Source organism: Rhinatrema bivittatum, chromosome 16 (assembly GCF_901001135.1).
Source record: "Rhinatrema bivittatum chromosome 16, aRhiBiv1.1, whole genome shotgun sequence".
Classification (NCBI taxonomy): domain Eukaryota; kingdom Metazoa; phylum Chordata; class Amphibia; order Gymnophiona; family Rhinatrematidae; genus Rhinatrema; species Rhinatrema bivittatum.
The window spans coordinates 7,012,042-7,039,203 of record NC_042630.1 but is presented as its reverse complement, the minus strand read 5'-3'; the positions used below and the strand labels follow the sequence as shown (position 1 = coordinate 7,039,203).

Here is a 27,162-nt window from a genome sequence, read left to right as displayed (position 1 = left end):
CAGTTCATCTGACTCATCACCTTTGAAAACCATCTCTGGAACTGTTATCTCCCCAACATCCTAAGAGCCCCTTTAACCCCTCGGTGATTTAACGGTCCAACCAACTCCCTCACAGGTTTCTTGCTTTGGATATATTTTTTAAAGTTTTTATTATGAGTTTTTGCCTCTATGGCCAACTTCATTTCAAATTCTCTCTTCGTCTGCCTTATCAATGTTTTACACTCAACTTGACAATGCTTGTGCTTTTTCCTATTTTCTTCAGATGGATCCTTCTTCCAATTTTTAAAGGATGTTTTTTTGGCTAAAATAGCCTCTTTCATCTCACCTTCTAACCATGCCGGTAATCGTTTTTCCTTCCTTCCACCTTTCTTAATGCATGGAATACATCTGGACTGCGCTTCAAGATTGTATTTTTAAACAACGTCCACACCTGTTGTACTACTTTTAACCTTTGTAGCTGCAGCTTTCAGTTTTTTTTCTATTTTTCTAATTTTATCAAGAGAGAAATAGAAAGGAAGGAGAGATGTGAGATGGGGAGAGAGAGCCAGGGAGGAGAGGTGGGGAGAGAGGAGCAGAGATACAAGTAAAGAGAGAGAGATAGAGGGAGGGAGATGGAGAGAGAAGGACAGAGGTACAGGTAGAGACAGTGAGCAAAAGAGAGAAACAGACAGGAAGAGAGAGTGATGGGGAGAGAGGGACAGAGAGAAAGAGATTGAGACAGGGAGAAGGTGAGGTGAGACAGAGAGAGACACATTAGGTCTTATTCAATAAAATTTGCTTTACATAAGGAATGGAACAGGAAAAATTCCTTTTTGAATAAGGCCCAGAGAGCGAGAGAGAGATTTTCAGATTTTAATTCTACTTCTCCACGCTATCATTATCATTCATAATATGCAGATTACATAAAAAGAATTCTGATTTTTGGGAACCTTTCCAGAGGGATGAGTAACCTTCCTTTTCAGGATTAGATGAGAATTATTCTCTCTGACATGTGGAAACAGAAATAAGAAGAGAAACAATGTGTGAGGAGAAGACATGATGATTATTTTCTGGCAGAGATGGGAGTGTGCATCTGAAACCAGGCAGAAAAATGTCCCTCTCTGTACTCATTCTGCACTGGTGGGGGGGAGGGGGGCAGGGGGCATAATTATATACAAAAAAATGAAGGGATGGCAAAGAGTCTGTGACGGGGGAGAAAGAAACAGGGACACACACACACACACACACACACACAGATCAGGGTAGAGAGACACAGAGCGAAACAAACAGTATATGGGAGACAGAGATGGTTTAGGAAAGAGAGAGAGAGACTGAGGCAGACATGGGAGAGAGTGGGGTCAAAAAGAGTGAGAGAGACTATGTGGGAGAGAGAGAGAGACAGAGAAGAGAGGATCAAAGAAAGGAGAGGGAGACTGAGACAGACAGTACCCGGGAGAGAGGGGGGGGGGGGTGAGAAGAGATAGAGAGAAGAGAGAGATCCAAGGAGAGGGAGACTGAGACAGAGAGAGACAGGGAGGAAGAGAAAGATCCAAGGAGAGGGAGACTAAGACAGACAGTACCTGGGAGAGAGAGGGGGGGAGGAAGAGGAAGAGAAAGATCCAAGGAGAGGGAGACTGAGACACAGTACCTGGGAGAGAGAAAGAGAGGAGAGTGTGGATCCAAGAAAGAGAGGGGGACCAAGATAGACTATATGGGGGAGAGAGAGCGGTATTGGAGAGGAGAGAAAAAAGAGAGACGTCCAAGAAAGACGGACAGTAAGACAGTATATGGGAGAGAGAGAGAGAGGGGAAGAGTGGAGGAGAGAGAGAGACAGAGGAAAGAGTGGGTCTGAGAAAGAGAGGGAGACTGAGACTAATAGTATATGAGAGAGGAGGAAGAGAGACAGAACTGAAAAGAAATATGGTTTATGGAGAGAAAGAAATGGCTAATGGGAGACAATGACAGAGGAGAGTGATGGAAAAAGGATTCGGAATAAGAAGGGAGAGGAAGCAGAGACAGAAGGTATGAGGAAGAAAGAGGGGAAGGAGAGGAGATGGAGACAGTACCAACACAGACAGTGGGTAGCAAGTTATAATACTTTGAGGTTTGGAAGTGACAGCTCCCTGCACATCTCCTCCCTCGTTAGCAGCTGCTGTGCCTAATGTGTCTAATTAGTGACCAGCCAACTCCCCTTCTTCCCTATAGATTGCAATTACAGCTGCCATTTCCCGTAAGGGTAGGAGGAAGAGTAGGATGTTGGGTTACAGATGCCTTTCAGCGGGAGGCAACCCCAGGCAGGAGGGTTCTAATCCCAGCCCGGTCTGAAGAAGGCAGGAGCTGCTTCTGTGTGGGATCGCTGGGGTCTGGTGATGGCCACAGGGTGGCAGGGATGCTGGCAGAGTTCACGGCTTCCTACAGTCTTTAAAAACACAGGTGATAGCAATCCTTCAGGACTATGAACGGCTACCCCCTTGGTCCTCCAGGATATCAGTAACACTGCACAGGGAAGGATGGCAGCATTGTTCTTGCTTGGGCAATAACCTATAATTGATTTATTTTTTATTTGGCTGGTGTTCTACCCAGAGCATCTTCCAGCCAAGTCACAATGAACGGATAAAAAAGTGGAATGTGATTCCAGAGAGAGGAGAAGACCAATTTGAAAAATAGTTCTTTAAACAAGGGTGAAAAATGGGCAGATGACCTCAATGGGTACAAGGCTAGAAGAGAGAAGACATGGATAAGTTTGTTTTGTGCAGGGCATTTGGGAGGGTTACCAGACTGAGAGCGCAAGGGGCAGCACAGGGAGCAATAGAAGAGGTAGATTAATATATTGTCACTGTGTTTTTTTCTCCTCTTCCCCTTCTCTCTGTACCTCTCTCTTTTTCTCTTTTATTGCCAATATTGAAGACCCAGTATCTGTTTGGAGAGAGATTATGAAGACTGACATGTTGTTAATCGGCACTGAGGACAAGAGGCCCAAGCTAGACCTTGGATGAGGCCTAGTGTAACCATGGCAACCCTCTTCTTTTGCACTGCCCAACTGCTAAATGTCAATTACCAATCAAGCTAGTCAGTATTAAAGTTATATTTATTTCTTTATTTAATTTTCTGCTCATAATTGCAATAAAATAATTGTTGAAAAAGGAGTACCTTAAATGTCCAGCCCCTCCCCCAAACAAGCTAAAGTTGAAATACTAAAATAAGAAATCCAACCTAAACTTACTGTAGAATCAATGTGAGAGTGGGGAGTTACGTGGAATGAGGTCTTCTATATTTGGACTATAGAAGCTTCAAATCAGAGAGCATTATACAATGGAGTAATCCCCTATTAAGAGCACATCACAAACTATTTGAGCGTGTTGCTGAAATATACCAAAGCCATCAAAGGCTTTCAGCACCATGGACAGTTCCCACTTCGTGGCGGAGCCGAGGTCTAGCCAGCAAACGCTTTCAGCACCATGGACAACTCCTTCCTATTGAGAAAATACCATGAGAGTACTAACTAGCTGCTAGGTATGTCTGGTAGGCTACATAGAAACATAGAAACATAGAAACATACAAGTACAGTAACAACTAAGAAGTCCTAGTGGATTCACAGGTGCTTATGTAGACAGGCCTGTCTGGCAGGCTATTCACTCATGCTGACTGGGCTAACGTGGGAGGCTGGTGGTAGTGGGGTACCGTCTGGACAGGGCATGGGGACCCAGGATGCCAGATGTTTGGGTATTGGACATGCTGGTGTTGGTGGTTGTTTGTATTATTGAGGAGTTTTGTGGTTAAGACATGGGAGGGGTGCTGGGTGTCAAGTGAATCTTGCATACATATCTCTGCCAAAGAGTGAAGTACAAAGGAAGAAAATGGCAAATAGCTGTCCCAGAGAAGGAGTGATAACCTATAGTCAATCTCTATGGCTGGCAGCTGGGAAATACAGTATTCTTGGCAGTATAGACAGTAATAACTGTGCAAACTGAATGAGCCAGTTGAGTTTTTCTGCCACATATATTATATTACTAGAAAATGTAAGCCTTGTCCTACCACACCATGAACCCTTCCTCACTCATTCTAGTTAGGAGAGCCTAACTAGAATTTTATATCCGTGCCTGAAACAGCTGAACATTTGAGAACCATGAACACTTTGTTAGCTGGGGAGAGAATCTAATCCAAAAGCATTGCTGGCTGGAAATTACGACTTAGTTCTGCTATATTGCTGATTGCTGAGGTAAGTGAACAATAGGGCATAGCTACACAGCTCTACTTGATGGCATCTTATAAACTTCTTGTAGGAGCTTACCTCTTTGAGCCTGCTAAGGATATAAACCAGATGGTGGCTAGTAAAACGATCAGCTCTAAAGCATGTGTGGACAGACTTAAAGATGTAAGTGTACACCCTAGAGCAGGGGTGGGCAATTCCGGTCCTCGAGGGCTGCAAACCAGTCGGGTTTTCAGGATATCCTTAATGAATATGCATGAGAGAGACCTGCATACACACTGCCTCAGTTGTATGCAAATCTATTTCATGCATATTCATTAGGGGTATCCTGAAAACCCGACTGGTTTGCAGCCCTCAAGGACTGGACTTGCCCACCCCTGCCCTAGAGGGAAGGCGAGATACCTCCAAGGTTTCCATGCAGGAGAGGCAGCCCTCTTGCCAAGTAAAGGAGGCTCTAGAACGTGGGGTCATGGGATGAGGGTGAAAGGAGTAATCTGAGGAACCGCTTCCCAGTGGAGGTGGGGGTCAGGGGGGGGGGGAGTCCAAGGACAACAAACGAGTTTAAGAAAGCAGGGGTTAAACCCCGGGGATCTCTGAGGGACGAGTAGCACTTGTAAAGCTGAATCAGTGAGGTGTGGATGGGCAGACTAGATGGCACTCTATTGCCCTCGCGTTCCTGTGTTAGGGCACACACCGTATCATCCCTGAGTGGATCCGACCTTAAGGAAGATGTAAGGAAGGTTAGTGAGTATGAACAGTGCTGCATTACTCCTGGAAGGGTCCCAGTAGTAAGTGTCTAAATGACTGTAAAACCTCAATCTCTTAATCATTTATGATAGTTTACATTAGATGGTTACAGTTATCTTTCTAGGATTATGCTGGCAAGATGATTTATTCCAGCTTATTGTCATTGGCTGGGGTTGGAGTAGAGCATGTGACAGTAGGAGAGAAGATTTCATTTCTTGTCTGTTTGGGACAGGCTTTTGGGTTCTGTCCCATTCTTCCAGTTATCTGTGTGTGTGTGTGTGTGTGTGTGTGTGGGGAGGGGGCATTTCTCTGGGGAAAATGTGGTTTCCAGTGTATGTAGGAGGCTGGAGAGCCTGGAGCACGGCTGAGTTCTATTGCCAGAGCACATGTCTGTCAGCCTGTGAGGGGTTTCTGGGGTAAGGTGGGGTCCCATCGCTGGGGCAGTTTATGTTGCAGGGGGAGAGTCCTTAGCTCATGATTGTGTTTGTGTGTATGGGGGGGGGGGGTGTCTGGGGTATAGCTGGATCTCATTGTTGGGAAAGTGTATGTATTTTTTGGGGGGGATCTTTGGGTCATGATTGCTGAGGAAGTGTGTGTGTGTGTGGGTGTGTGTGTGTGTGTGTGGGGGGGGGCATGCCTGGGCAGGCTGTGTGTGTGTGTGTGGGGGGGGTGTCTGGGGCATAGCTGGATCTCATTGTTGGGAAAGTGTATGTATTTTTTTTGGGGGGGATCTTTGGGTCATGATTGCTGAGGAAGTGTGTGGGGGGGGTGTGGGGCATGCCTGGGCAGGGTGTGAGTGGGGGGTGGGGGGGTGGGGGGGGTGTCTGGGGCATGCCTGGGCAGGCTGTGTGTGTGTGTGTGTGTGTGTGTGTGTGTAGTGTATGTGTCTGGGGCATGCCTGGGCAGGCTGGGGTGTGTGTGTGTGGGGGGGGGGTGTTGGGGAAATAGCACAGCCTGCAGAGCATAGAACTGCCAGTAGAGGGAACTCTCCTCATGGGCAGGTTCTTGTGGGTATCACACATCACATCCCTTGTTGTATAATCTAGAGCTGGAGAGAAATCCATATAGAAAATGAGAGACTCCTGGTAAATGTTTAATGGGAAGCAAACACAGAAGGTCACTTTGAAAGCCATTTCTGTGGGCACAGAGCTCTTTGCTGCCGGGGGAGCCGTAGTCTGGCTCTGAGCAAGTGCACTTTCAGCTGCATCTGGCAGAGGCGTTCCCCGGGGGCGGGAGGGCTGCTGTACTTGCGATGGAAACAGAAACGATCACACATCAATTGCCTTTTCCAATCTACTCATGTTCTTTTCCATAAAAATTGTACCTGCAAAACCCCCCAAAGCAGGTGCAAGAGTCCCTGGCTCCTTCACAAAGGTAATCAGGCAGATTCGTTCCCTTCAGAATATAATGCAAGCTCCGCAGAGTTAGAAGCAACCGTGGACTTTGAACCAAAGTGGAAAGTGTGAAAATCATCCATTTAATGTCCCCTTAAAAGTAACACCAGAAAGGGGATAAGAGAGTGAGCAAAAAAATACCTCTCTCTCCCTCCCCCAAGTGTGAGTGGGGGGTGAGGGACATGGCAGAGGCAGAATGCGAGTGGCGCGTGGGTCCCGCGCCTCTCCTCCCTGCACCTGCTGGAGGGAGCCCTCCCAGGCAGCGGGGAGCCCCGGCTCTGCCAGCCACCCTGTCCTAATGACAGGATATTAACTTGTTAGAGAGAGCAGGCAGCAATTTCTCCAGCACACAGGAGGGCTGAGTCTGAGTCCCCGCAGTGCCAGAAGATTGCAGGAGCCATCCAAGGTCAGTCCCTCCAGGCAGAAGGTGGGCGGAGGGGGGAAAACCTGAAGCGGATTTCTGCTCCCCCTCGGCATGGACTCTAGGGAACGTTCCGTGCAGCCCCTCCACCACCTTCATTCCCCCAGAATGCTGCTGCCACAGAGGAAGCTCCCTGATGAGAGACAGAGACAATAACGAGCACCAAGAGGAGGGGGTCTGCTGTGTACAAGGCTGGTTTATTGGAGTTACAGATCAAAGCAGTGGGAGGCGAGGGAGAAAGTCCTGAGACAGCCAGAGGAGAGCAGGTGCACTCTCGCCAAACTTGTCCCTCATCAGCAGCCTCTGGCCCAGACTGACGAGCAAGAAGGAACCGCAGTCACCAAAGGGAAATATCAGAGAGGAGGAGAGAGGCGAGAAGAGAGAGATCAAAAACTGGCGGGGAAAAGGAGGAAGGAGACGATTTAGGAGTGAAAGGAGGGAGGACTCGTGCAGCTGCTGAGCCGAGGTGAGGGAGGGTCCGTGCTGGGATGGAAATGCATAGGTCGAGGTGAATCACAGGAGGAGGAGGAGGAGGAGGACAGGGAGGGGGGGTCATTTACACAACGAGACAAGTCAGAAAGCCCCCGACCTCGCCTCCTTCGCCCGCCGCCGCCGCCATGGGGGCGACTGGTCCCGGTTACAGGAGGAGGAAGCTTCCACCCTCCCCGAGAAGGATTTCAGGATTTGGGGAACCTCGAGGGGGTCCTTTACCCCCTCCCCCCACCCCCCGTTGATAATTAAAGAGGGAACTTAAAAACATTTCAGGGGGGGGGGGCACCACAACTAGGGACCTTGGGTTTTATTTGAGTTTGCCTGGTAATTCGGCAGCGTTTATTACAACAAACGCAAACATGGGAGAAACTGGCGGCAAGGAATGACTCTCTCCACATTTCCAGGCTCTACAAACATTTTGTTCTTGATGTAACAAACACTGCTGAGTTCCCAGCAGAATTAAAAGACTGAAAGCGAAGATCCCTGAGCATAACCTGAGACAGCTCCATGGCCGGTCCGGGCCTGGTTTTCCCCCCAGCCCCATTGCAGCCTCCCGTTATTATACAAATTGGAGCTGGGGCTACACCCGGGCCGGGTCACCTCACTTGAGTCCTGTCCGCTCCCTCCGCGTGTTTCAAGGTCAGGCCTCCCCTTCCAGCGGTGAGAGGGGTCTCCTGGGCCCCAGCCCCTGAGGGGAAGTGGCAGAGGCAGGGGCCGCCGGGTGCCATCTGAGTAAGGGCCCCGTTTCTCCCCCCCCCCCCCCCGGTAACAGTGAAATAGGAGGACCCAGTCTCTTGGCGACTTCATGCAAACATTAACTCCTCTGCCCGCTTTGACGTGTCTTGTCGTTGACCATTGTTTCCTCTCGTTACTCAATATCAGCCCCTTTTCAACCTTCCTTTCTGCTCGTCCTCTCTCTCCCTGGGCCCCTGAAGGCCACAGTCTGCAAACTGCCCTCATAGTTTGAGTACTTGCATATCTATGTATGTACATGTATTTATTTTTCTGATTCTCATCCTATAAGACGCAGTCACGAAAGCCAGACTCAGGTTTCCCTCTGCGTGGCACGTCCATAGAGGCACAAGACATAGACACACGCTGGTCCCTGAGTGCGCACACTCACTCACATAACACACTCACGCACACAGAACACGCAACGCGCGTGGATCTCAGAGGGGCTGTAGACCGCCGGGTTTGTATAAATCTGGGGCGATGCCTCTGTTAGCATAGTACTCCACCACCTGTTTGGGGACCTCGGCCAGGACACATTTGGCCAGGGCAGAAGCAGGAGCCTGCGAGAGAGAGAGAGAGAGAAGAAGAGAGACAGAGAGGTGAACAAGGAAGATAGAGAGAAAGGGGACGGAAGGAGCAGCTGGAGCAGGTTTTCTTTCTTCTAAGCATTTACCCCCGGCTCCAGCCGGATTCAGTGACGGCAAAGCCGTCTGTGCGAGCAGGGAGAAAGGGAGTGGGAAGGCAGGGCGCCAAGAACCAAATATACAGGGGCTGCTGAGAGGTGAGAGAGGGAAGCAGGGTGGACAGATAATAGAGAGCTGGGAGGTGTGATTAATCAGCCCAAGCGTCCGACGGCGAAGCAGTTCTCACGCACCTTTTTGAATTCCCTGAAGGGCACAAACTGGACAATGTCTCGAGCAGCAGGCTCTCCCTTGGTGGAGTGCAGAGTCCCATCATCCCCATCCAGCATCCGCATGTCGGAGAAGTCAGCATTGCCCACGCCTACAATGATGATGGACATAGGCAGATGGGATGCCCGGACCACAGCGTCGCGTGTCTCTGACATGTCGCTCACCACACCGTCAGTAATTACCAGCAGGATGCAGTACTTCTGCAGCAGAGGGAGAGGACAGGAGGAGAGTCAGAGGGACAGAAAGAAGTCAGAGAGTGATGGGGAAAGGGTGGCGAGAGAAGGGAACTCCAGCACAAATGTTCCATGTTTAGAAACCAAAAGATGAGTCCCCAATGAGAGCCACAGAGGAAAGCAGAAGATGAGAGGGCAATACCCTTTCCCCATGCCGTGGCATGCTGGCTCAGTGATGAAAGCGAGGAGGGAGGGTGATCTGTCCCCATGCCGTGGCATGCTGGCTCAGTGATGAAAGCAAGGAGGGAGGGTGATCTGTCCTCATCCCGTGGCATGCTGGCTCAGTGATGAAAGCGAGGAGGGAGGGTGATCTGTCCCCATGCCGTGGCATGCTGGCTCAGTGATGAAAGCAAGGAGGGAGGGTGATCTGTACCCATGCCGTGGCATGCTGGCTCAGTGATGAAAGCAAGGAGGGAGGGTGATCTGTCCCCATGCCGTGGCATGCTGGCTCAGTGATGAAAGCGAGGAGGGAGAGTGATCTGTCCCCATGCCGTGGCATGCTGGCTCAGTGATGAAAGCGAGGAGGGAGAGTGATCTGTCCCCATGCCGTGGCATGCTGGCTCAGTGATGAAAGCAAGGAGGGAGGGTGATCTGTACCCATGCCGTGGCATGCTGACTCAGTGATGAAAGCTAGGAGGGAGGGTGATCTGTACCCATGCTGTGGCATGCTGGTTCAGTGATGAAAGCGAGGAGGGAGGGTGATCTGTCCCCATGCCGTGGCATGCTGGCTCAGTGATGAAAGCTAGGAGGGAGGCTTGATCTGTCCCCATGCCATGGCATGCTGGCTCAGTGATGAAAGCTAGGAGGGAGGGTGATCTGTCCCCATGTGCCGTGGCATGCTGGCCCACTGATGAAAGCGAGGAGGGAGAGTGATCTGTCCCCATGCCGTGGCATGCTGGCTCAGTGATGAAAGCGAGGAGGGAGAGTGATCTGTCCCCATGCTGTGGCATGCTGGTTCAGTGATGAAAGCTAGGAGGGAGGGTGATCTGTCACCATGCCGTGGCATGCTGGCTCAGTGATGAAAGCGAGGAGGGAGAGTGATCTGTACCCATGCCGTGGCATGCTGGCTTCGCTGATGAAAGTGAGGAGGGAGAGTGATCTGTCACCATGCCCTGGCATGCTGGCTCAGTGATGAAAGCTAGGAGGGAGGGTGATCTGTCCCCATGCCGTGGCATGCTGGCCCACTGATGAAAGCGAGGAGGGAGAGTGATCTGTCCCCATGCCGTGGCATGCTGGCTCAGTGATGAAAGCTAGGAGGGAGGGTGATCTGTCCCCATGCCGTGGCATGCTGGCTCAGTGATGAAAGCTAGGAGGGAGGGTGATCTGTCCTCATCCCGTGGCATGCTGGCTCAGTGATGAAAGCTAGGAGGGAGGGTGATCTGTCCCCATGCCGTGGCATGCTGGCTCAGTGATGAAAGCTAGGAGGGAGGGTGATCTGTCCTCATCCCGTGGCATGCTGGCTCAGTGATGAAAGCTAGGAGGGAGAGTGATCTGTCCCCATGCCGTGGCATGCTGGCTCAGTGATGAAAGCGAGGAGGGAGGGTGATCTGTCCCCATGCCGTGGCATGCTGGCTTCGCTGATGAAAGCTAGGAGGGAGGGTGACCTGTCACCATGCCGTGGCATGCTGGTTCAGTGATGAAAGCTAGGAGGGAGGGTGATCTGTCCCCATGCCGTGGCATGCTGGCTTCGCTGATGAAAGCTAGGAGGGAGGGTGACCTGTCACCATGCCGTGGCATGCTGGCTCAGTGATGAAAGCTAGGAGGGAGGGTGATCTGTCCCCATACCGTGGCATGCTGGCTCTTTGATTCCTCCTGAGCTAAGGCTGCAACTCGATTGATGATAGGAGACACATTGGTGGGGCCATAAAGTTGGATTTTGGGGAGGCAGTGTTTATATGCTTCAATCACGCCCACAATTTCTGGAAGAAGAGAGAGGAAGGATTGGAATGAGCATAAGAGTCATCAAGGGTGACAGCAAGAGAGAGAGATAGAGAATCAGTATCCCTGAAACAAATCTACCTTCCCCAAACAGCACTAACTGCCAGGACTCTAACAGCAACAACCTCACCAAGGAAATGAAGGCATTACAAATGTTACAGTGGGCCCTGGAACTCCAATACACCTCCTACCGGGAAAAGAAACTACATGCTAGCAGAATCCCTTGCCTTGGTCATACATGCAGAGCAACTACAAAATATAGGACCACAAGTTAAAAACAGAAATGTTCAGACAAAGCTGACATAGAAACTGCAAAAACCAGACTCCGCATGTAGTGCAACACCAGAGAAACGGAAAAAGAAACACATTTCCTCCTGTACCGAGCAAAATACAAAGATATCAAAGATGCACATTTCCCCACAGCTGAAAGAGAAAATAAAAAAATGAGCAAGCAAAGCTCCATCTAATCCCTGTGAGGAGCAGCAAAATCTGTGGGATCCTCTCAACAGGTCAGAAACATAGCATGGCCAGAGGCAATCGGGACCAGCACCAGAACCTCAGAATTGGCTTTTTTTTACTTCTCTTCTGTACATTTTTGAACAGTTTTAAGTAAACCATCTAGCAAAAATATATAGATACATTTGTACTTTCATAATTGTAGTGAATGCTCACAAAGTATACTTGGTTAATACTTTGCTCCTGCTGTATGCTTAGTCTTATCCTCTAATTTCCTTTCCTTGAATCCAGCCAGACCAGTCCAGAGGCCTGGGTTTCTGCCTCCCAACCAGCAGATGGAGACAGAGAACGTCACCTTATACAGGGTCCTGTGTGGACCTCAGCCTTCCAGTGTAAGATAAGAATCCCCCACCCCTGCACATCTGCTCCTGGGGGAATTCTGCATACTTTATATTGGTCAAAATAACACAATCCGCATCACTGTCTTTGAGTAACTAATTTACAATGTAATACAGAAATGTTATTACTCAAAGAGGCAGAGTTTCCCTCTCTCCTCACTCCCCTGGCCAGACCTCTTTCACTCTGCCCTCTCAAGCCCCAACTCCTCCGCTTTCCACTGTCTCTTCCATTCCCCTTCAGGCTTAACTCCTTTCACTCTGTCTTCTCTCCCCAGCCCTCCACTTCCAGGCTCCCCCTCTCTCACCGGGCCTGTCCCCCCCAATCCCCTCCCCCAAAATGCTTTCCTCGCCTCCCGTGTGCACCTGTACTTGTGCTGTTTCTCCTCTTCTGGCAAGAGCAGCTCTTCAGGGATGGGTCCCGCTCGCGGCCGCTGGGCCTCATTCGTCTTCGCCATGAGTGTGGTGGATTCTCCTCGCGACCTGCCAGGCCTGTGAGATCCTTGTTGCGGGCGGGTTGGGCTCTGCTCGTGACCTGCTGTGCCTCTCTCTCCAAATTCTGTGCCAAAATTTTGAAATTCTGCGCAAATCCTGTGCTCCGCAGCAGGGCAGAATTCCTCCAGGAGTAACCCTCCTATACCGTAAGGGCTTCCAGAGGACCAACAGCAGCAAGCTCCCCAGGCTGGGGAATCAGAAGGCCACACCGGCCCCAAAACAAGGCTATAACACTAACCTCAGAAGATAGCACTGAAGAAACTTGCAGAATTTGGGAAGGCCTGGCCAGATTCAAGGAAAGAAACTTATCAGGTAAGACTGAACTTCACCTTCCTCTTCATCCAGCCTGACCAGTCCAGATGCCTGGGATGATTTCAAGTCTTCCCTAAACTAGGGGGACGGGACTGATAATCCTGTCTACAAAACACCGGTGCCAAACGCGGCAGCTTCTCACATCAAGACGACAAAGCTTGTGGAGGGAACGGAAAGAAATGCTGAGGAGCTGCTTTGCAAACCTCCAGCGAGGAAAGCAATGGACGCTCTGCCCATGACACAGCCTGCACCCCAGTTAAATGTGCCCCGAAACCTCTGGGGAGAGGCAGCAATCTATGCCAGACCTCTAGCCTCCTTGATCCACAAAGCAGTGGATGCTGTCGAGGTCGTATCTCTTTCTTCTCACCACTGAAGAGGACGAAGAAACGAAGGACTCTGCAGTTGTCCAAAAGATGAGGTTCCCCAATACATAGTGAAGGGAGAAGCAGCACCGCCGGATTGAGATCACCTAAAGAAGGAACTGTACAGATCGAGATCCCCCGTCACCTTGTGGTCTTCAGGAATGCGCCTGCAAATCCAAAATTAACCTCACCAAGCAAAGTGACTCAAAGGGGGAGCAAAGGAAGCATCTTAAAACCCAACCCAGGTCCCAGGAAAGCCGCCAGGCTTTATCTCCATTAGAAAGTGAGAGATAATCCCGATGAGCAGAAGCACCGGGCGTCTGGCGGAGAGGAATGGTGGTTGGGGTTATAGAGGGGGGGGGGGGGGGGGGTGTGTGCATGTATTTGAGAGTTGGATGCACAGGCGCAGCCTCCATCCTCAAACGTCTGCTTAGTGAAGATGTAACGTATGCCCGGGGAGGGATGGACATCTGGACAGGGATCTCTGACATCCCTACCTTCACATTCTGCATTAGCTGGGCAGAAGTTAATGGCAAAATCATGAGACACCTACAGGAGAGAGAGAGAGAGAGAGAGAGAAAAAGCACTCAAGATCAGGATGCAGAGAGAAACAGACAGAGACAGGGACAAGAAAGCAAGGGCTCTACTTAAGCTGCTGTGGTTTGGCTTCCCCTCCCTCCTGGGATAATTATCCTGATCTCTGACACACGCATCAGCCCCTCTCACATTACCTCGTAGGCAGGAGGGATCCGAGCACCGAAGCCAAAGGCCGGGAAGCGCTTGTCACTGAAAGGGAAGAGCAAAATGGATGAGAGGAAGGGGGAGGGAAAGGGAGGATGAGATTGAGACAGAAAGGGAGGCAGAGCCAGAGACAAACTCAGGGACGGATAGAGAGACAGGAAGAGGGAGACAGAGCAAGCACCAGCACTAGAGAGAGAGAGAGAGCCATGCAAACTGCTGTTAAAATGAAGCAATGGCGTCACTCGATCAGTTTTTCTTTCATGGAATTCTGAGGTCTGTAACTAAAAACCCTTTAGGAAGCCCTCTGCATCCAGAGAGCAGAACTAGGACGTTCAAGAAGGAATATTCACATCCTGGGGTCACCTCCGAGACCCAACACAAAACCCTGCAAAAACCACACTCAGCACCTACACAGCAGGTAGCAAACCTGCAGTGCCCAAACAGCACCATCTGCCAGGACTCAGACAGCAACAACACTGCCTGGGAAAAGGCAGCGCTGCAAATATTACACGGGACCCATGGTCCCGATACACCCGCAGAATAAGCCGGACTTCCACGGATCCCCACACAGACCCTACACACTCGCAGAATCCCTCCCCTCGGTCCCACACGCAGAGCCCGGACAGACCCTCGCCAAGTACAGAATATCAGAAACGTGCAGACAAAACGTGAAGTGGCTGAGCATGAAACGCAGCCCCAGAGGCACAGAGAAACACGTCAGCTGGAGAGAGCTACCTGTCGTAGTCCTGGCAGATCTCGCCCACGGCCGACAGTGCCTTCAGGTACTCGTTGGGTTCAGTGGGGTTGATGAAATGCAGGGACTGGTCGTTTCGAGGATCGCCGTTGGAGGCTGTGAAGTCAATAGCCACCTGTGGAAGGATGCAACGTGAGTAGTAAAAGTGCAAATGTTCTGGCGGTGTTCCCTGAAAACGTCAGAGACCTGTGTGGCATCTGCTTTCTTCATACATAAAACCGCCCTGTAAGCCACAATCATTGTGGGGGGGGGGAAAAAAAGCAAACATTGACTTAGAAACCAAGACCATGAGTGCAGATAAAGCCGGTAACAGCCCTCCAGTCTCTGCCCAGCTTCATTCCTGGTGCAGGGTCACAGACCCAGGGATCTCTGGCTTTCCCTTCCCCCCCCTGTTCATGATCTGGGACCCTCTGCACCCGTCCCAGCCCATTTTGAATTCTGCTGTGGCTTTTGTCTCCATCACCTCCCCTGGGAGACCCTTCCGTACGTCCATCACCCTTTCTATTTTCCTGCAGCTGAGTTGCCCAGACCGGTTCTGGGACCCCCCCTCCAGAATTACCCCTGCTGAGTTCTCTTGCCAGCTTTGAGTTTTCCCATATTATTGTGTGTGTGAAGTTAAGGGGGTCAGTGTTTGCCTAGAGGGTAAGAGAGAGCAGCAGAGGTCTTGTGCTTTTCTGTCACCGCTCAGCGCTGGACTCCCTTTTGTCTTTTCCAAACTGACCTGGACCTGATTACCCATTTTGCTGATCCAGAGGGTAAGAGCAGGACACCCACCCCTCTGGCTACAGGAGACTCGGTCTGCAAAGGTCCAGGTGACCCAGTGGGAGGAGGTGTTGGGAGAGCAGCTGGGGCTAGCCATGGACGGTGAACCTCTGGGACTATCCTGCTTTGCACGGCACTTCGTGTAGGGCTGACTGTGTGCTTTCACGTGCTGGGCCCGTCTGGCATGCTGCTATGTGCCATTGTTTATTTGTGTCCAGCACGGGGTGAGTTCTTGGATACTGCAGTCGCTGCCCATTTCTGTGTGTGTGCGCTGTTATTTCCACCATGTGCTGTGTGTTGTAGCATGCAAAATTAAAACACATGCTTCCTAGAGTATGTGTCATTCCTGCTGCGGCTGCAATCTGTTCCATCTTTTCTTACTTCGTCTTTCTTTTTGTCTTCTGTGGATTCTAGCTTTCCATTTTCAGTCTAGGATCATATGTGTAACTATTTTTAACCTATATTGTCTCTTTTTCTCTAATTGTTTTTCTCTTTAACCAGACCATGCAGCTGCCTCTACAAAAGACCCTCCAGTACAGATTTTCCGAAAGTGTATTTTTATTTATTTATCGAGTTTTATATATCGTCATTCGGTTTCGCCACATTAACCCTTTCCCTCTGATTCCATCAAAATGCACTTTCATGAAGATCCAAATTGAAAGCTTTTTGAACCGTATCCCCCATATGCACATGATGGAAACAGATTTTGTTTCCAAAATCCTCATTTATTAAAATTCTGTCATCTTCTTTCTCCTTGTTATTTACTCTCCATACCGTGAAATGGATTTGACATCCTCCCATGATGTAATCCAGGAAACTGTGAACTTTTTCTACCTGCAAAAAAACCAAGAACACATAGCAAAGACACTTTTCAACCAGCACGTTACCATTCCCCGTTAAACTCAGCGACCCAGGCATTCTCAATCGCTCTCCACAAAAGTCAACCACTCTAAACCACACATTCATTCTTAACCATTCTCCGTAAAATTCAACCGTTCTCAACTACACAGACGTTTCTGCCCACCCCATCACCATTCTTAACCCTTCTGCATAAAATTCAGCTACTCAACCATTCTCCACTACCCAACCGCTTTCAATCAAACTCAAGCACACAACCATTCTCAATTATACTCAACCATGCTATCATCTGTTTTCATAAACTAAGTTCAGGCTCTGCTTACTGTGCACTCTGTAAGCAAGACCACTCCAGAGTTCCTGTAATTCTTTTTCTTCTCTTTGTATTTAGGGTTTATACATTCCCACTGCACCTTCACAGAGATCAGAACAGGGAGAGATTCAATTTCTGAGTCATTCTCTTCTCTCCTCAGGTCCAAAGTATTTTGCCTCAAAAGTTCTGTGCGGCCTCCACCCCAACCTGCAACCCCATATTCCCTGGCTATTATCTGGGAATTGCATAGTGCTGCCTCCCGACCCCCTGCCTCTAATCTATTGCTTAGCAGTAAAGGTCCACATACCTCTGACCCGTTGGAGCCACTCTGCATTTCCTTAAAGGTTGTGGAGAACTCGCCGATAAAATCGTGTTTCCCACTAGAATCATAGTCATAAATCATGAACTGTGCCCAGTGAGAAAGAGAGAGAACAAATCAAGAAGATGAGAAAGTGAGTGACACGTGAGAGTAATAGAATTAAATATCTTCCACCTTCCTCCCCAACTTATGCATCTCACTTTCAGAGTCTTGTGTGGATCGCAGCTACAGAGGGAATGCAGAGAAACCCGGAATGGCTCCCATTTGGGGTTCAAGTTGTTTTTCACCACCTGGGGGCAGAAAAGATTCAACAGGAATTTTAAAATGAAGTGACTCAGGGAATGAAGAAAATCTTCTCTCCACCACCATCATCAGGGTCAGACTCAGCTCACAGGGTGATCAGGGATTCTACTCTCTATCATCAGGGAGCCCACCTATGGGTCATGCAAGGCTTTTACTCAGCTCACAGGGTGTTCAGGGATTCTACTCTCTATCATCAGAGAGCCCACCTATGGGTCATGCAAGGCTTTTACTCAGCTCACAGGGTGTTCAGGGATTCTACTCTCTATCATCAGGGAGCCCACCTATGGGTCATGCAAAGCTTTTACTCAGCTCACAGGGTGTTCAGGGATTCTACTCTCTATCATCAGGGAGCCCACCTATGGGTCATGCAAGGATTTTACTCAGCTCACAGGGTGTTCAGGGATTCTACTTTCTATCATCAGGGAGCCCACTTATGGGTCATGCAAGGCTTTTACTCAGCTCACAGGGTGTTCAGGGATTCAACTCTCTATCATCAGGGAGCCCACCTATGGGTCATGCAAGGCTTTTACTCAGCTCACAGGGTGTTCAGGGATTCTACTTTCTATCATCAGGGAGCCCACTTATGGGTCATGCAAGGTTTTTACTCAGCTCACAGGGTGTTCAGGGATTCTACTCTCTATCATCAGGGAGCCCACCTAAGGGTCATGCAAGGTTTTTACTCAGCTCACAGGGTGTTCAGGGATTCTACTTTCTATCATCAGGGAGCCCACTTATGGGTCATGCAAGGCTTTTACTCAGCTCACAGGGTGTTCAGCGATTCTACTCTCTATCATCAGGGTGTCCACTTATGGGTCATGCAAGGTTTTTACTCAGCTCACAGGGTGTTCAGGGATTCTACTCTCTATCATCAGGGAGCCCACCTATGGGTCATGCAAGGCTTTTACTCAGCTCACAGGGTGTTCAGGGATTCTACTCTCTATCATCAGGGAGCCCACCTATGGGTCATGCAAGGCTTTTACTCAGCTCACAGGGTGTTCAGGGATTCTACTCTCTATCATTAGGGAGCCCACTTATGGGTCATGCAAGGTTTTTACTCAGCTCACAGGGTGTTCAGGGATTCTACTCTCTATCATCAGAGAGCCCACCTATGGGTCATGCAAGGCTTTTACTCAGCTCACAGGGTGTTCAGGGATTCTACTCTCTATCATCAGTGAGGTTTGCTTAAGGACAGGTGACCCCAGAGCCTGAGGGTGGAGTTTGCTGCCCTTCAGGAGAAAAGGCTTCTAAACAAGGGCCATGTCAGTGTTGACTAAGTATGCTCCTCACCTCTGTTCTTCTCACCAGCTGTTCGCTCCCGCTGTTGTTGATTTTGTAAATTTCCATGAAAGGGTCAGATTTACTGAACAAATCCTAAAAATGAAAACAATGACAAAATAAAATGTTCACTGCAAAAGTGCAGTGATCACAACCCAAGGTATAAATAAAACCAGAGAGGGTATTTTCACCCGTGGCATATACCTTGTTGTCCAGTTTCTGGGCCTGGAAAGCAAGCTGCACAAAATCATTGGTTCCTGAGATTTCTTCAGCTGTAATCTGTTAGAAAAATAGAAACCAAGAAGAATGGGGAAGGGAAGCAGTACCAGGATTAAATCCATACACCAAATCATGTTGCAAAAAACAGATGGAGAAAACCAGAAAATTACCACGAGGTTTCCCCGATGAGGAAAGGCTAAAGAGGTTAGGGCTGTTCAACTTGGAGAAGAGACGGCTGAGGGGGGATATGATAGAGGTCTTGCACGAGTAGATGTGAATCGGTTATTTACTCTTTCGGATAATAGAAGGCTTAGGGAAAACTTCATGAAGTTAGCAAGTAGCACATTTAACACTAAATCGGAGAAAATTATTTTTTATTCAACACACAATTAAGCTCTGGAATTTGTTGCCAGGGGATATGGTTAGTGCATTTAGTGTAGCTGGGTTCAAAAAAGGTTTGGATAAGTTCCTGGAGGAGAAGTCCTTTACCTACTATAAATAAAGTTGTCTTAGAGAATAGCCACTGCTACTACTGGGATCAGTAACATGGGATCTACTTAGTTTTTGGGTACTTGCCAGGTACTTATGGCCTGGTTTGGCCTCTGTTGGAAACAGGATGCTGGGCTTGCTGGACCCTTGGTTTGACCCAGTATGGCAATTTCTTATGTTCTTACCAGGAGAAAGGGACTGTCATGCACCAAAGTATCTCATGCAAGATAGAGGGAAACAGACAGACAGCTTTTGGCAGGAGTGCTGAGTAGGACAGAGATGTAGTTTCAATCTCGCCCATTGTAAAATCTACATCAATGAGCTCCCCGCACTGCTGGAGAGATCCCCAGCTCCAGGGCTGAAACGAATGACTCCGAGATTGAACACCTGCCTGCTGCGTGCAGAGGATCCCCTACCTCAGAAAGTCTGAGAGAACCTAAACCTGCTACAGAGCAGCTGCAAATCAAGAGCCCTACAGGTAAACCTGGAAAAGACAAATGTTACAATTTTCCAGAAAAGGATAGTAAAAAAAAATTCTCCAACCCCAATTTATTTTTGTACCTGAACAAACAAGAAGTAGAATACATCCTAGATTATACCTACTTTGTCTCAAAACTAATTGAATCCAGGAACTTTGAATTGGTTATAAAGACATTTGTAAGGAAAAGGTTCTACATTAGCTTGGAAAAAGTAGATCATCATTAACGAAAATTCTTCTTTCTGCTTAGAAGACATTTTGGACTTAAACATAAAGGGGTGAGCTCTTGCAGGCTAATTCAGGATGTTGCCCATTGTCTAACATCAGTGGGACAATTTGGATCTCTCTGTAAAGCATCATAATTTGATCATTGTCCAAAAGTACTTTCATTAGCTGGTATTCTTTCTCTGAGCGCCTGGATAGCCCCTCCTGTTGGATTTATTAGCTTCAGCTGGTGCACGAGAACTAAAAAGTCTTCATGATTATAGATGTCTTAAAATTATACGTGAGCCAAGCCTTCCACTGAACTTTATTCTCAGCCATCTGGAAATTTAAAAGAAACCCCTGACCAGTTTCAACAATGCAGAAAAAGTACTATCACAATTAGATGATGATGATGATATTCCACCAGATCTTTACATAAGTGAAGTCTGGGGCCCACCATGAACACCAAACTATAGAAAATGGGACAGAACTAAGATAGAAACTGCTCACCTCCAAGTCTGTAACAAACCCTCCACCTCCACAGAAACTCCCCCCAACAACAGGTGCAGAGTAGAACTAGGATGTTTCCCCTTACAGTCTAACGTACAAGAATGAATTGTCAGCTTCTGCTATGAGCTCAGTAACAACAGCACAAACTCCCTCCACTGCCAGGTGATCTGTGACATAACACAAAACCCTGCAAAACAACCCCACCCTCACCATCTACACTATGCATCAAACCTGCAGGCCCCAAACGGCACTAACTGCCAGGACTCACTCAGCAACAACCGCACCTAGGCAAAGGCAGCACTGCAAATATTACACTGGGCCCCAGAACCCCAGCACACCTCCTGCTGGGAAAACAGTGCCAGCCGCACAGAAACTACACACCTCAGTCACACATGCAAAACCCCAAACCGAGTCACACCGAATACAGAATAAGGGGCCACAGATTAGAAATAGAAACGTGCAAACAAAAACTGAACTGGAAACCCCAAGAAGCCAGAGACTGCATGCAGTGCAAACGCTGAGAGAGAAAATCAAAGAATGAGCAGGAAGAACTGCGTCTAACCTTGGGGGAAAGCACTGAGGGTTCACAAACTGACAAGTAATAATCAAGAGGAGAATCACAGCAGCTAAATCTGTGGGATAGCAGCACTGGGCCCGTACTGGAACCTGGGAATTGGTTATTTATTCTGCTCTTCTCTCCCTCAGGTCTCAAACTGCTTGCATTGATGTAAAAGTCCACAGATACTTTCCTTTGAAAATGACCCCAGAGGAAAAGTGCCTGCAGACTTCTGGGAGCGCCTCCTCTCCTCTGTGGGGAAAAAGCCCTGGCGTTGCAGACCAACGTGGAGGGAGGAGGGCTGGGCAATTTTCCGACAGCCGGCAGCTTGCCCGGGTAAATGGCTTTTCCAAATTGCCCTCCGCAATGTATTCACTTTGGCAACACAAGTTGTCAGGCCGAGTAAGTTTCGTGGATCTTGAGAAGAGAAACAACTGCCAAGTGAGAGAGAAAACCGCACACCAAAGCGTCTTATGGGAAATAGAAAGGGAGAAGGTGGAGACACCAAGTGGGATTTTAAAATCATTGCTAAGCAGAGGCAGAAATGAAAGGGAAGGATCAAGCGGAGAGAGAGCTAGCTGGGGACGCAGAGGGAGGCAGGAGAAGGAACTGAGCCAGCAACACAGAGCCTGATGGGGCTTCTTCGTTTGATGGGTTGGGGGGTCCCTTCACTGTCAAGAGAGGCAGAGAGGAGAGGCAGGGGAGAGGGTTCCACATACTGTACCGTGATGGTTGATTTTCCTGCTGACTTTCCGTTCTTCAGCTGAAGTGGCTTGGTGACTTTGGTCTGAGAAACAATCTATAGAAGAAGGAAGCAGTTTACGGTCAATGCAGAAACCTGCCGTGCCTGTACGGATGGGTGACCAGATGGAGACTGGCGCACCGGGAGGAGAGTTGGATGGACACTAGTGAATGGACGGGGTGGCGCAGGGATGCGTGGCTTTAGTGTGCAGGATTGGGTGAATGTGCAGTCGGACAGGGAAGGGTGGGATGGACAGTGGGTGATGGAAATGAGCATTGGATGGATGAAGAAAGAAGTTTGGAGTAGATGGATGGATAAACTGTTGTGTTGGATGGTGTCTGGTGTGTGTGCACACTTGGATGAATGGATGAAGGTTGGAATGTGAATGGATGGAGAGTAGAGTATTGGTTGAACAGATTGACAGATGGTTAGCTGGAAATAGGCGAGAGGCTTAACAGCAAGACAGGCTGAATGAAAACCAATAAAGACGGAAATTATTGGAAAACCTAACAGGCCGATGAAAATATGGATTCAAATAAGCAAAGAGCCAGATCTGAAGGATGATCTCACCTGTCCAAGCGTGCACTCAGCAGAGCCCAGGAAACAATCATCTCTGCTTCCCACACTGGTAGAGTCCTCGGCGTCGTACACTTCAAAGAGGAAGCTCTGCATCTCTTCAAAGTAATAATCCACTGCAAAGATCTTGGAGTAGACAGGGTTCAGGTTGCTCTTGATCACCTCTGTCTTGTCTACCTGAAAGAGGTGGTCAGAGGGAAACATGGCAGGGAAGTCAGCACACCTTGCCCATGTCCACACGTCCCACGTGGCCTCTGAAAAGAGGAACGTGGAGCTCTAGGGTAAGTGGGAGGTGGCTGCCTCCATGTTTTGCAGATTCACAGTTAAATAGTTAATTCTGTTGGTGTGCAGATCATTTTGAGACATAACAAGGATGGTAGCGCACACTCCCAAGTGTGGGGCAGAGGGGAAACCGGGACAGTGTGTGCCCACCCAGTGTGGCATAGAGGGAATTTTAGGCTAGCACCCAAGCCTAGTGTAAAATAGATGGGAGTCTAGGACATGTGGGACAGAGGGGAAACCGGGGCAGTGTGTGCCCACCCAGCGTGGCATAGAGGGAATTCTAGGCTAGCACCCATGCCTAGTGTAAAATAGATGGGAGTCTAGGACAGGGGTTTCTGGGAGAGCGCACTCACCCAGTGTGGAACAGAGAGGATTCAGGACTTAGCTTTGCACATTCACCCCCCACTCCCTGGTCTGTAGGCTGGGGCTGGAGAAAGGGTACAGAAGAATGACAGGTTCAGATAGATTCCCTGAGAGGCTGAGAGCTAAAGACTCTCCATACGCCCTTGGTGCTTTGATCTGTATCCTGTGGTATGTCCTTTCAATTGATCCAGCCATGACTCATCCTCCCTTACTCCCATGGTATCTCGTTTCAGCAAGAATTAAATGGCTCACCGGGAAAGAGGCAATAAAGAGAACATGCTGGGGAGAGGAAGGAGTCAGTGTAAGGGCCACAGTATGCTCGATCGGAAAGCCATGTGATCAGAGAGGTGGGGGAAGTCACGATTTTCGTATTTGCATGGGGAGGTCTCAGGGGCAGGTTTGGGTCCCATGATGTTCCCTCCAAGGACCGACTATGTGTGTGTGCACATTTTTTTTTTTTGCATGTGAGCAGCAATTTTTTTAACCCACCAATTTCTGAGCGCCACTATTAGCTTTGTATTTCTGTATAGAGCAAACAGGAAATGGTATGTGAGCAATCGCTCACGCGCTCGGCTCAGAGGGAACTAGGGTTCCATTACTTGAGGGGTGTGTGTATGTGTGTGTGTGTGTGTGTGAGAGATAGAGAGGGGGGACGTCTCTCTGCAGCAGTGTGTGTGTGTGAATGGCTTTGCACAGAAGGAAGCAGCCCAGAACTGAAGCTGGAATTGCCTGCACCTCTTGTTTTCCATGTCATTCTTCTGCGGCTCCCACTAGCTCCCTCCTGTGGACATGTTTCTTCCTTCCTTGGGTGAAGGTACCGGGACCAGAGGGGGTCCTTACCTCATTAAAATGTCCCTCTGAATGCATTTTGAGAATCACACAAGGGTTTGGCTTGGATAAGGTGTCCCGGTCCAGTAGATTCTTGCATGATACTCGCAGCTCCACTCGAGAAGCCCCCAGAGCCACAGGCTGATTCTCCATCATATCTGACATCCTTCCAGAGAGGCAGACAGACAGACAGACAGACAGATTATTTATTTATAGGTTCATGTTTCAAGACAATGTTGAAAAAGGGGAAAAATACAATTGCCTTGTGAAGCAAGACCTAGCTTCCAATCCCACTGCTGACACCATTTCTCACTGCATATTCATGTGCGTTTTATTGTACTGGAATTCTGCAAACAGATATGGAGTTTTTTTTTATCTGAAACTACGCTCTTTGGGGCAGCAACCCCATAAGTCCTACCACTGGTTTTGTTTTGTTTCTGCTTTGTATCTTGTGCGTATTCTTTCTCACTTCTTTTCCCACTTAAACTCCAACGTGATCTATTTCTCCCATCCCTAGATACAGTCTCTTGCTAACCTCCAGCTGGCTCTGTACAACTGCAGGCTCTGCGCTTCATTAACTTCTAATGGACTTTTAAAAATAGAAGATTTAAGAGTTTTTATGGTTTTTCATACTTTTCCTTCCTCTCCTTTCATTCCTGTTTTACCTTATTCCTTCTCTTTTCTTTATTCTTCCGTTATCAACTCTTGCATTTCTAATCTTATCTTTGTTCATAAACAAAGTAATTGATGGCAGACAAAGTCCTCTAGGTCAGTTTGGTCCCTGCCCATCCTCCTTGGACCTAGGTTCTGTCTCTCACTCACCCATCAGTGAGAATACTCTGTGCCCATCACAGGCTTTACCCTCACTCCCCCACCTCTGAGGATCCTCTGTGCCCATCCCAGGCTTTACCCCTCACTCCCCCACCTCTGAGGATCCTCTGTGCCCATCCCAGGCTTTTACCCCTCACTCCCCCACCTCTGAGGATCCTCTGTGCCCATCCCAGGCTTTACCCCTCACTCCCCCACCTCTGAGGATCCTCTGTGCCTGTCTCAGGCTTTACCCCTCACTCCCCCACCTCTGAGGATCCTCTGTGCCCATCCCAGGCTTTACCTCTCACTCCCCCACCTCTGAGGATCCTCTGTGCCCATCCCAGGCTTTACCCCTCACTCCCCCACCTCTGAGGATCCTCTGTGCTTATCCCAGGCTTTACCCCTCACTCCCCCACCTCTGAGGATCCTCTGTGCTTATCCCAGGCTTTACCCCTCACTCCCCCACCTCTGAGGATCCTCTGTGCTTATCCCAGGCTTTACCCCTCACTCCCCCACCTCTGAGGATCCTCTGTGCTTATCCCAGGCTTTACCCCTCACTCCCCCACCTCTGAGGATCCTCTGTACCAGTCCCAGGCTTTACCTCTCACTCCCCCACCTCTGAGGATCCTCTGTACCAGTCCCAGGCTTTACCCCTCACTCCCCCACCTCTGAGGATCCTCTGTGCCTGTCTCAGGCTTTACTCTGAGGTTCCCCTGTCCCAATGCTTTATTCAAATCTAGTACTGTTTACCTCTCTTTACTGTTTATAGCACAAGCAAAGATGTGAAGTAGAGCGTGAAACAGATCTTCATTCTCTGCTGCTTCTCTCCCGCACACTCACAGCCTGAGTCGGGGACTGAAGCCTGAGGCAGTGGCACAGGCGAGGAGCTGAGCTCTCATGCTGTTGGTGCCTTGCACCAGCCCCAGAATGTGTTCAGACTTATTAACTGCTGAAAGTTCAAATCCTTTCAGTTACAAACTCTCCTTCTCCCTCTCCAACCTATGCACTCTCTCTCTCCCCTGCCACCCTGCCGGTTGCTTTATTTCTTCCTCGTTCAACCCAAGCGGTCTCTCATCAACTCAGGCTGTCTCTCTCTTCCCCTCCGACCCATAATCTCCTCCTCTGTGTTCAATGTTCTTCTCTCTCCCTCTATTCCATGCTCTTCTAGCAACCTTCCTCTTTCCAAACCACTCTGTCTCTCACTCTCTTCAACCTCTTTTCTTTCAATTCAATCCACTGTCTCTCCTCCACTGTCATCTCTCTTCCTCCAACTTGCTCTCTCTTTCAACTCTGTTTCCCTCCCTCCAACCATCTGTCTCTGTCGGCATCTCTCCCTTCATCCTTCCCTGTGTGGCTTTGCGTATCCATGTGTATGTTTGTGTGTGCTTGCATGTTTATGTATGTATCATGTGTGCATATAGCTTTACATTTATATATGTATGTGTGCATGTGCACATGTTCCTGTGTGAATGTTTTTATCTATGAATGTGTGCATGTTACTGTCGCTTCTTCCTCTCTGTGTATACATCTACATCTGTGCCCATGTTTCTAGGTATGTGTGTATGTTTGTGCATGTCTTCCGCTCTGTATGCACATGTGTTCCTCTGTGTATTTCTTTCTCTGTATATGTGCATTTCTGTGACTATGTTCCTCTGTATGTGTGTATGTGTGTATGTGTATACACACACGTGTTCCTCTGTGTATGTGTGTTTCTGTGAATCTGTTCCTGTGTGTGTGTATACATGTATTGTTCTGTGTATGTGTTTCTTTATATATGTGTATGTTTCTGTGTCTCTTCCTCTGTGCGTGTGCCTCACTCTCTGCTTATGTGCACGCTTTTGAGCATTTCTTCGGGGGCAGTTTCAAGAAATGGGTTTGTTTTGCATGAACCTCATTGGTAAACCAGTGCATGTTGGGGATGACCGTAATCTCTAAAATGTACTGCTGGTGCCCTTCTGAGTACTTGCATTGTGCCAAAGCAATCCTGCTGGCGTAGACAGGATGTAATCTTCTCGGGTGTACATGTGTATGAGGGCATGTTCCTAAGTGTGTGTGTGTGTGTGTGCACGCAGCCTGGCGTTCACAGGATGTAATCTTCCCGGGTGGGCATGTTCCTAAATGTGTGCGTGTGCACGCAGCCTGGCGTTCACAGGATGTAATCTTCCTGGGTGTGCATTATGTGAGGGCATGTTCCTAAGTGTGTGCGTGTGCACGCAGCCTGGCATTCACAGGATGTAATCTTCCCCGGTGTGCATGTGTGTAAGGGCATGTTACTGTGTGTGTGTGTGTGTGCACGCAGCCTGGCGTTCACAGGATGTAATCTTCCCAGATGTGCATATGTGTGAGGGCATGTTCTTAAGTGTGTGCTTTTGCACGCAGCCTGGCATGTGAGGGAATGTTCCTAAGTGTGTGTGTGTACATGCAGCCTGGCGTTCACAGGATGTAATCTTCCCAGGTGTGCATGTGTGTGAGGGCATGTTGCTAAGTGTGTGCGTGTGCATGCAGCCTGGCATTCACAGGATGTAATCTTCCCAGGTGTGCATGTGTGTGAGGGCATGTTCCTAAGTGTGTACGTGTGCACGCAGCCTGGCGTTCACAGGATGTAATCTTCCCAGGTGTGCATGTGTGTGAGGGCATGTTCCTAAGTGTGTGCGTGTGCACACAGCCTGGCGTTCACAGGATGTAATCTTCCCCGGTGTGCATGTG

At 49.0% G+C, this 27,162-nt stretch overlaps 1 protein-coding gene across 1 annotated transcript; it reads right to left on the bottom strand.

The window, feature by feature from the left end:
* Nucleotides 1–3,629: 3,629 nt before the first annotated feature.
* On the bottom strand, nt 3,630–23,811 carry CPNE6 (copine 6). The gene is made up of 16 exons (XM_029581416.1): nt 23,659–23,811; nt 22,168–22,350; nt 21,580–21,654; nt 18,604–18,678; nt 18,412–18,495; nt 17,022–17,111; nt 16,810–16,908; nt 16,516–16,602; nt 16,109–16,168; nt 14,554–14,687; nt 13,809–13,863; nt 13,575–13,626; nt 10,905–11,038; nt 8,850–9,086; nt 8,445–8,535; nt 3,630–3,715 (listed from the first exon to the last, which is right to left on the bottom strand). Exons 1-16 carry the CDS (start codon nt 23,809–23,811, stop codon nt 3,630–3,632), a joined length of 1,695 nt encoding a protein of 564 aa, XP_029437276.1.
* Nucleotides 23,812–27,162: the final 3,351 nt, after the last annotated feature.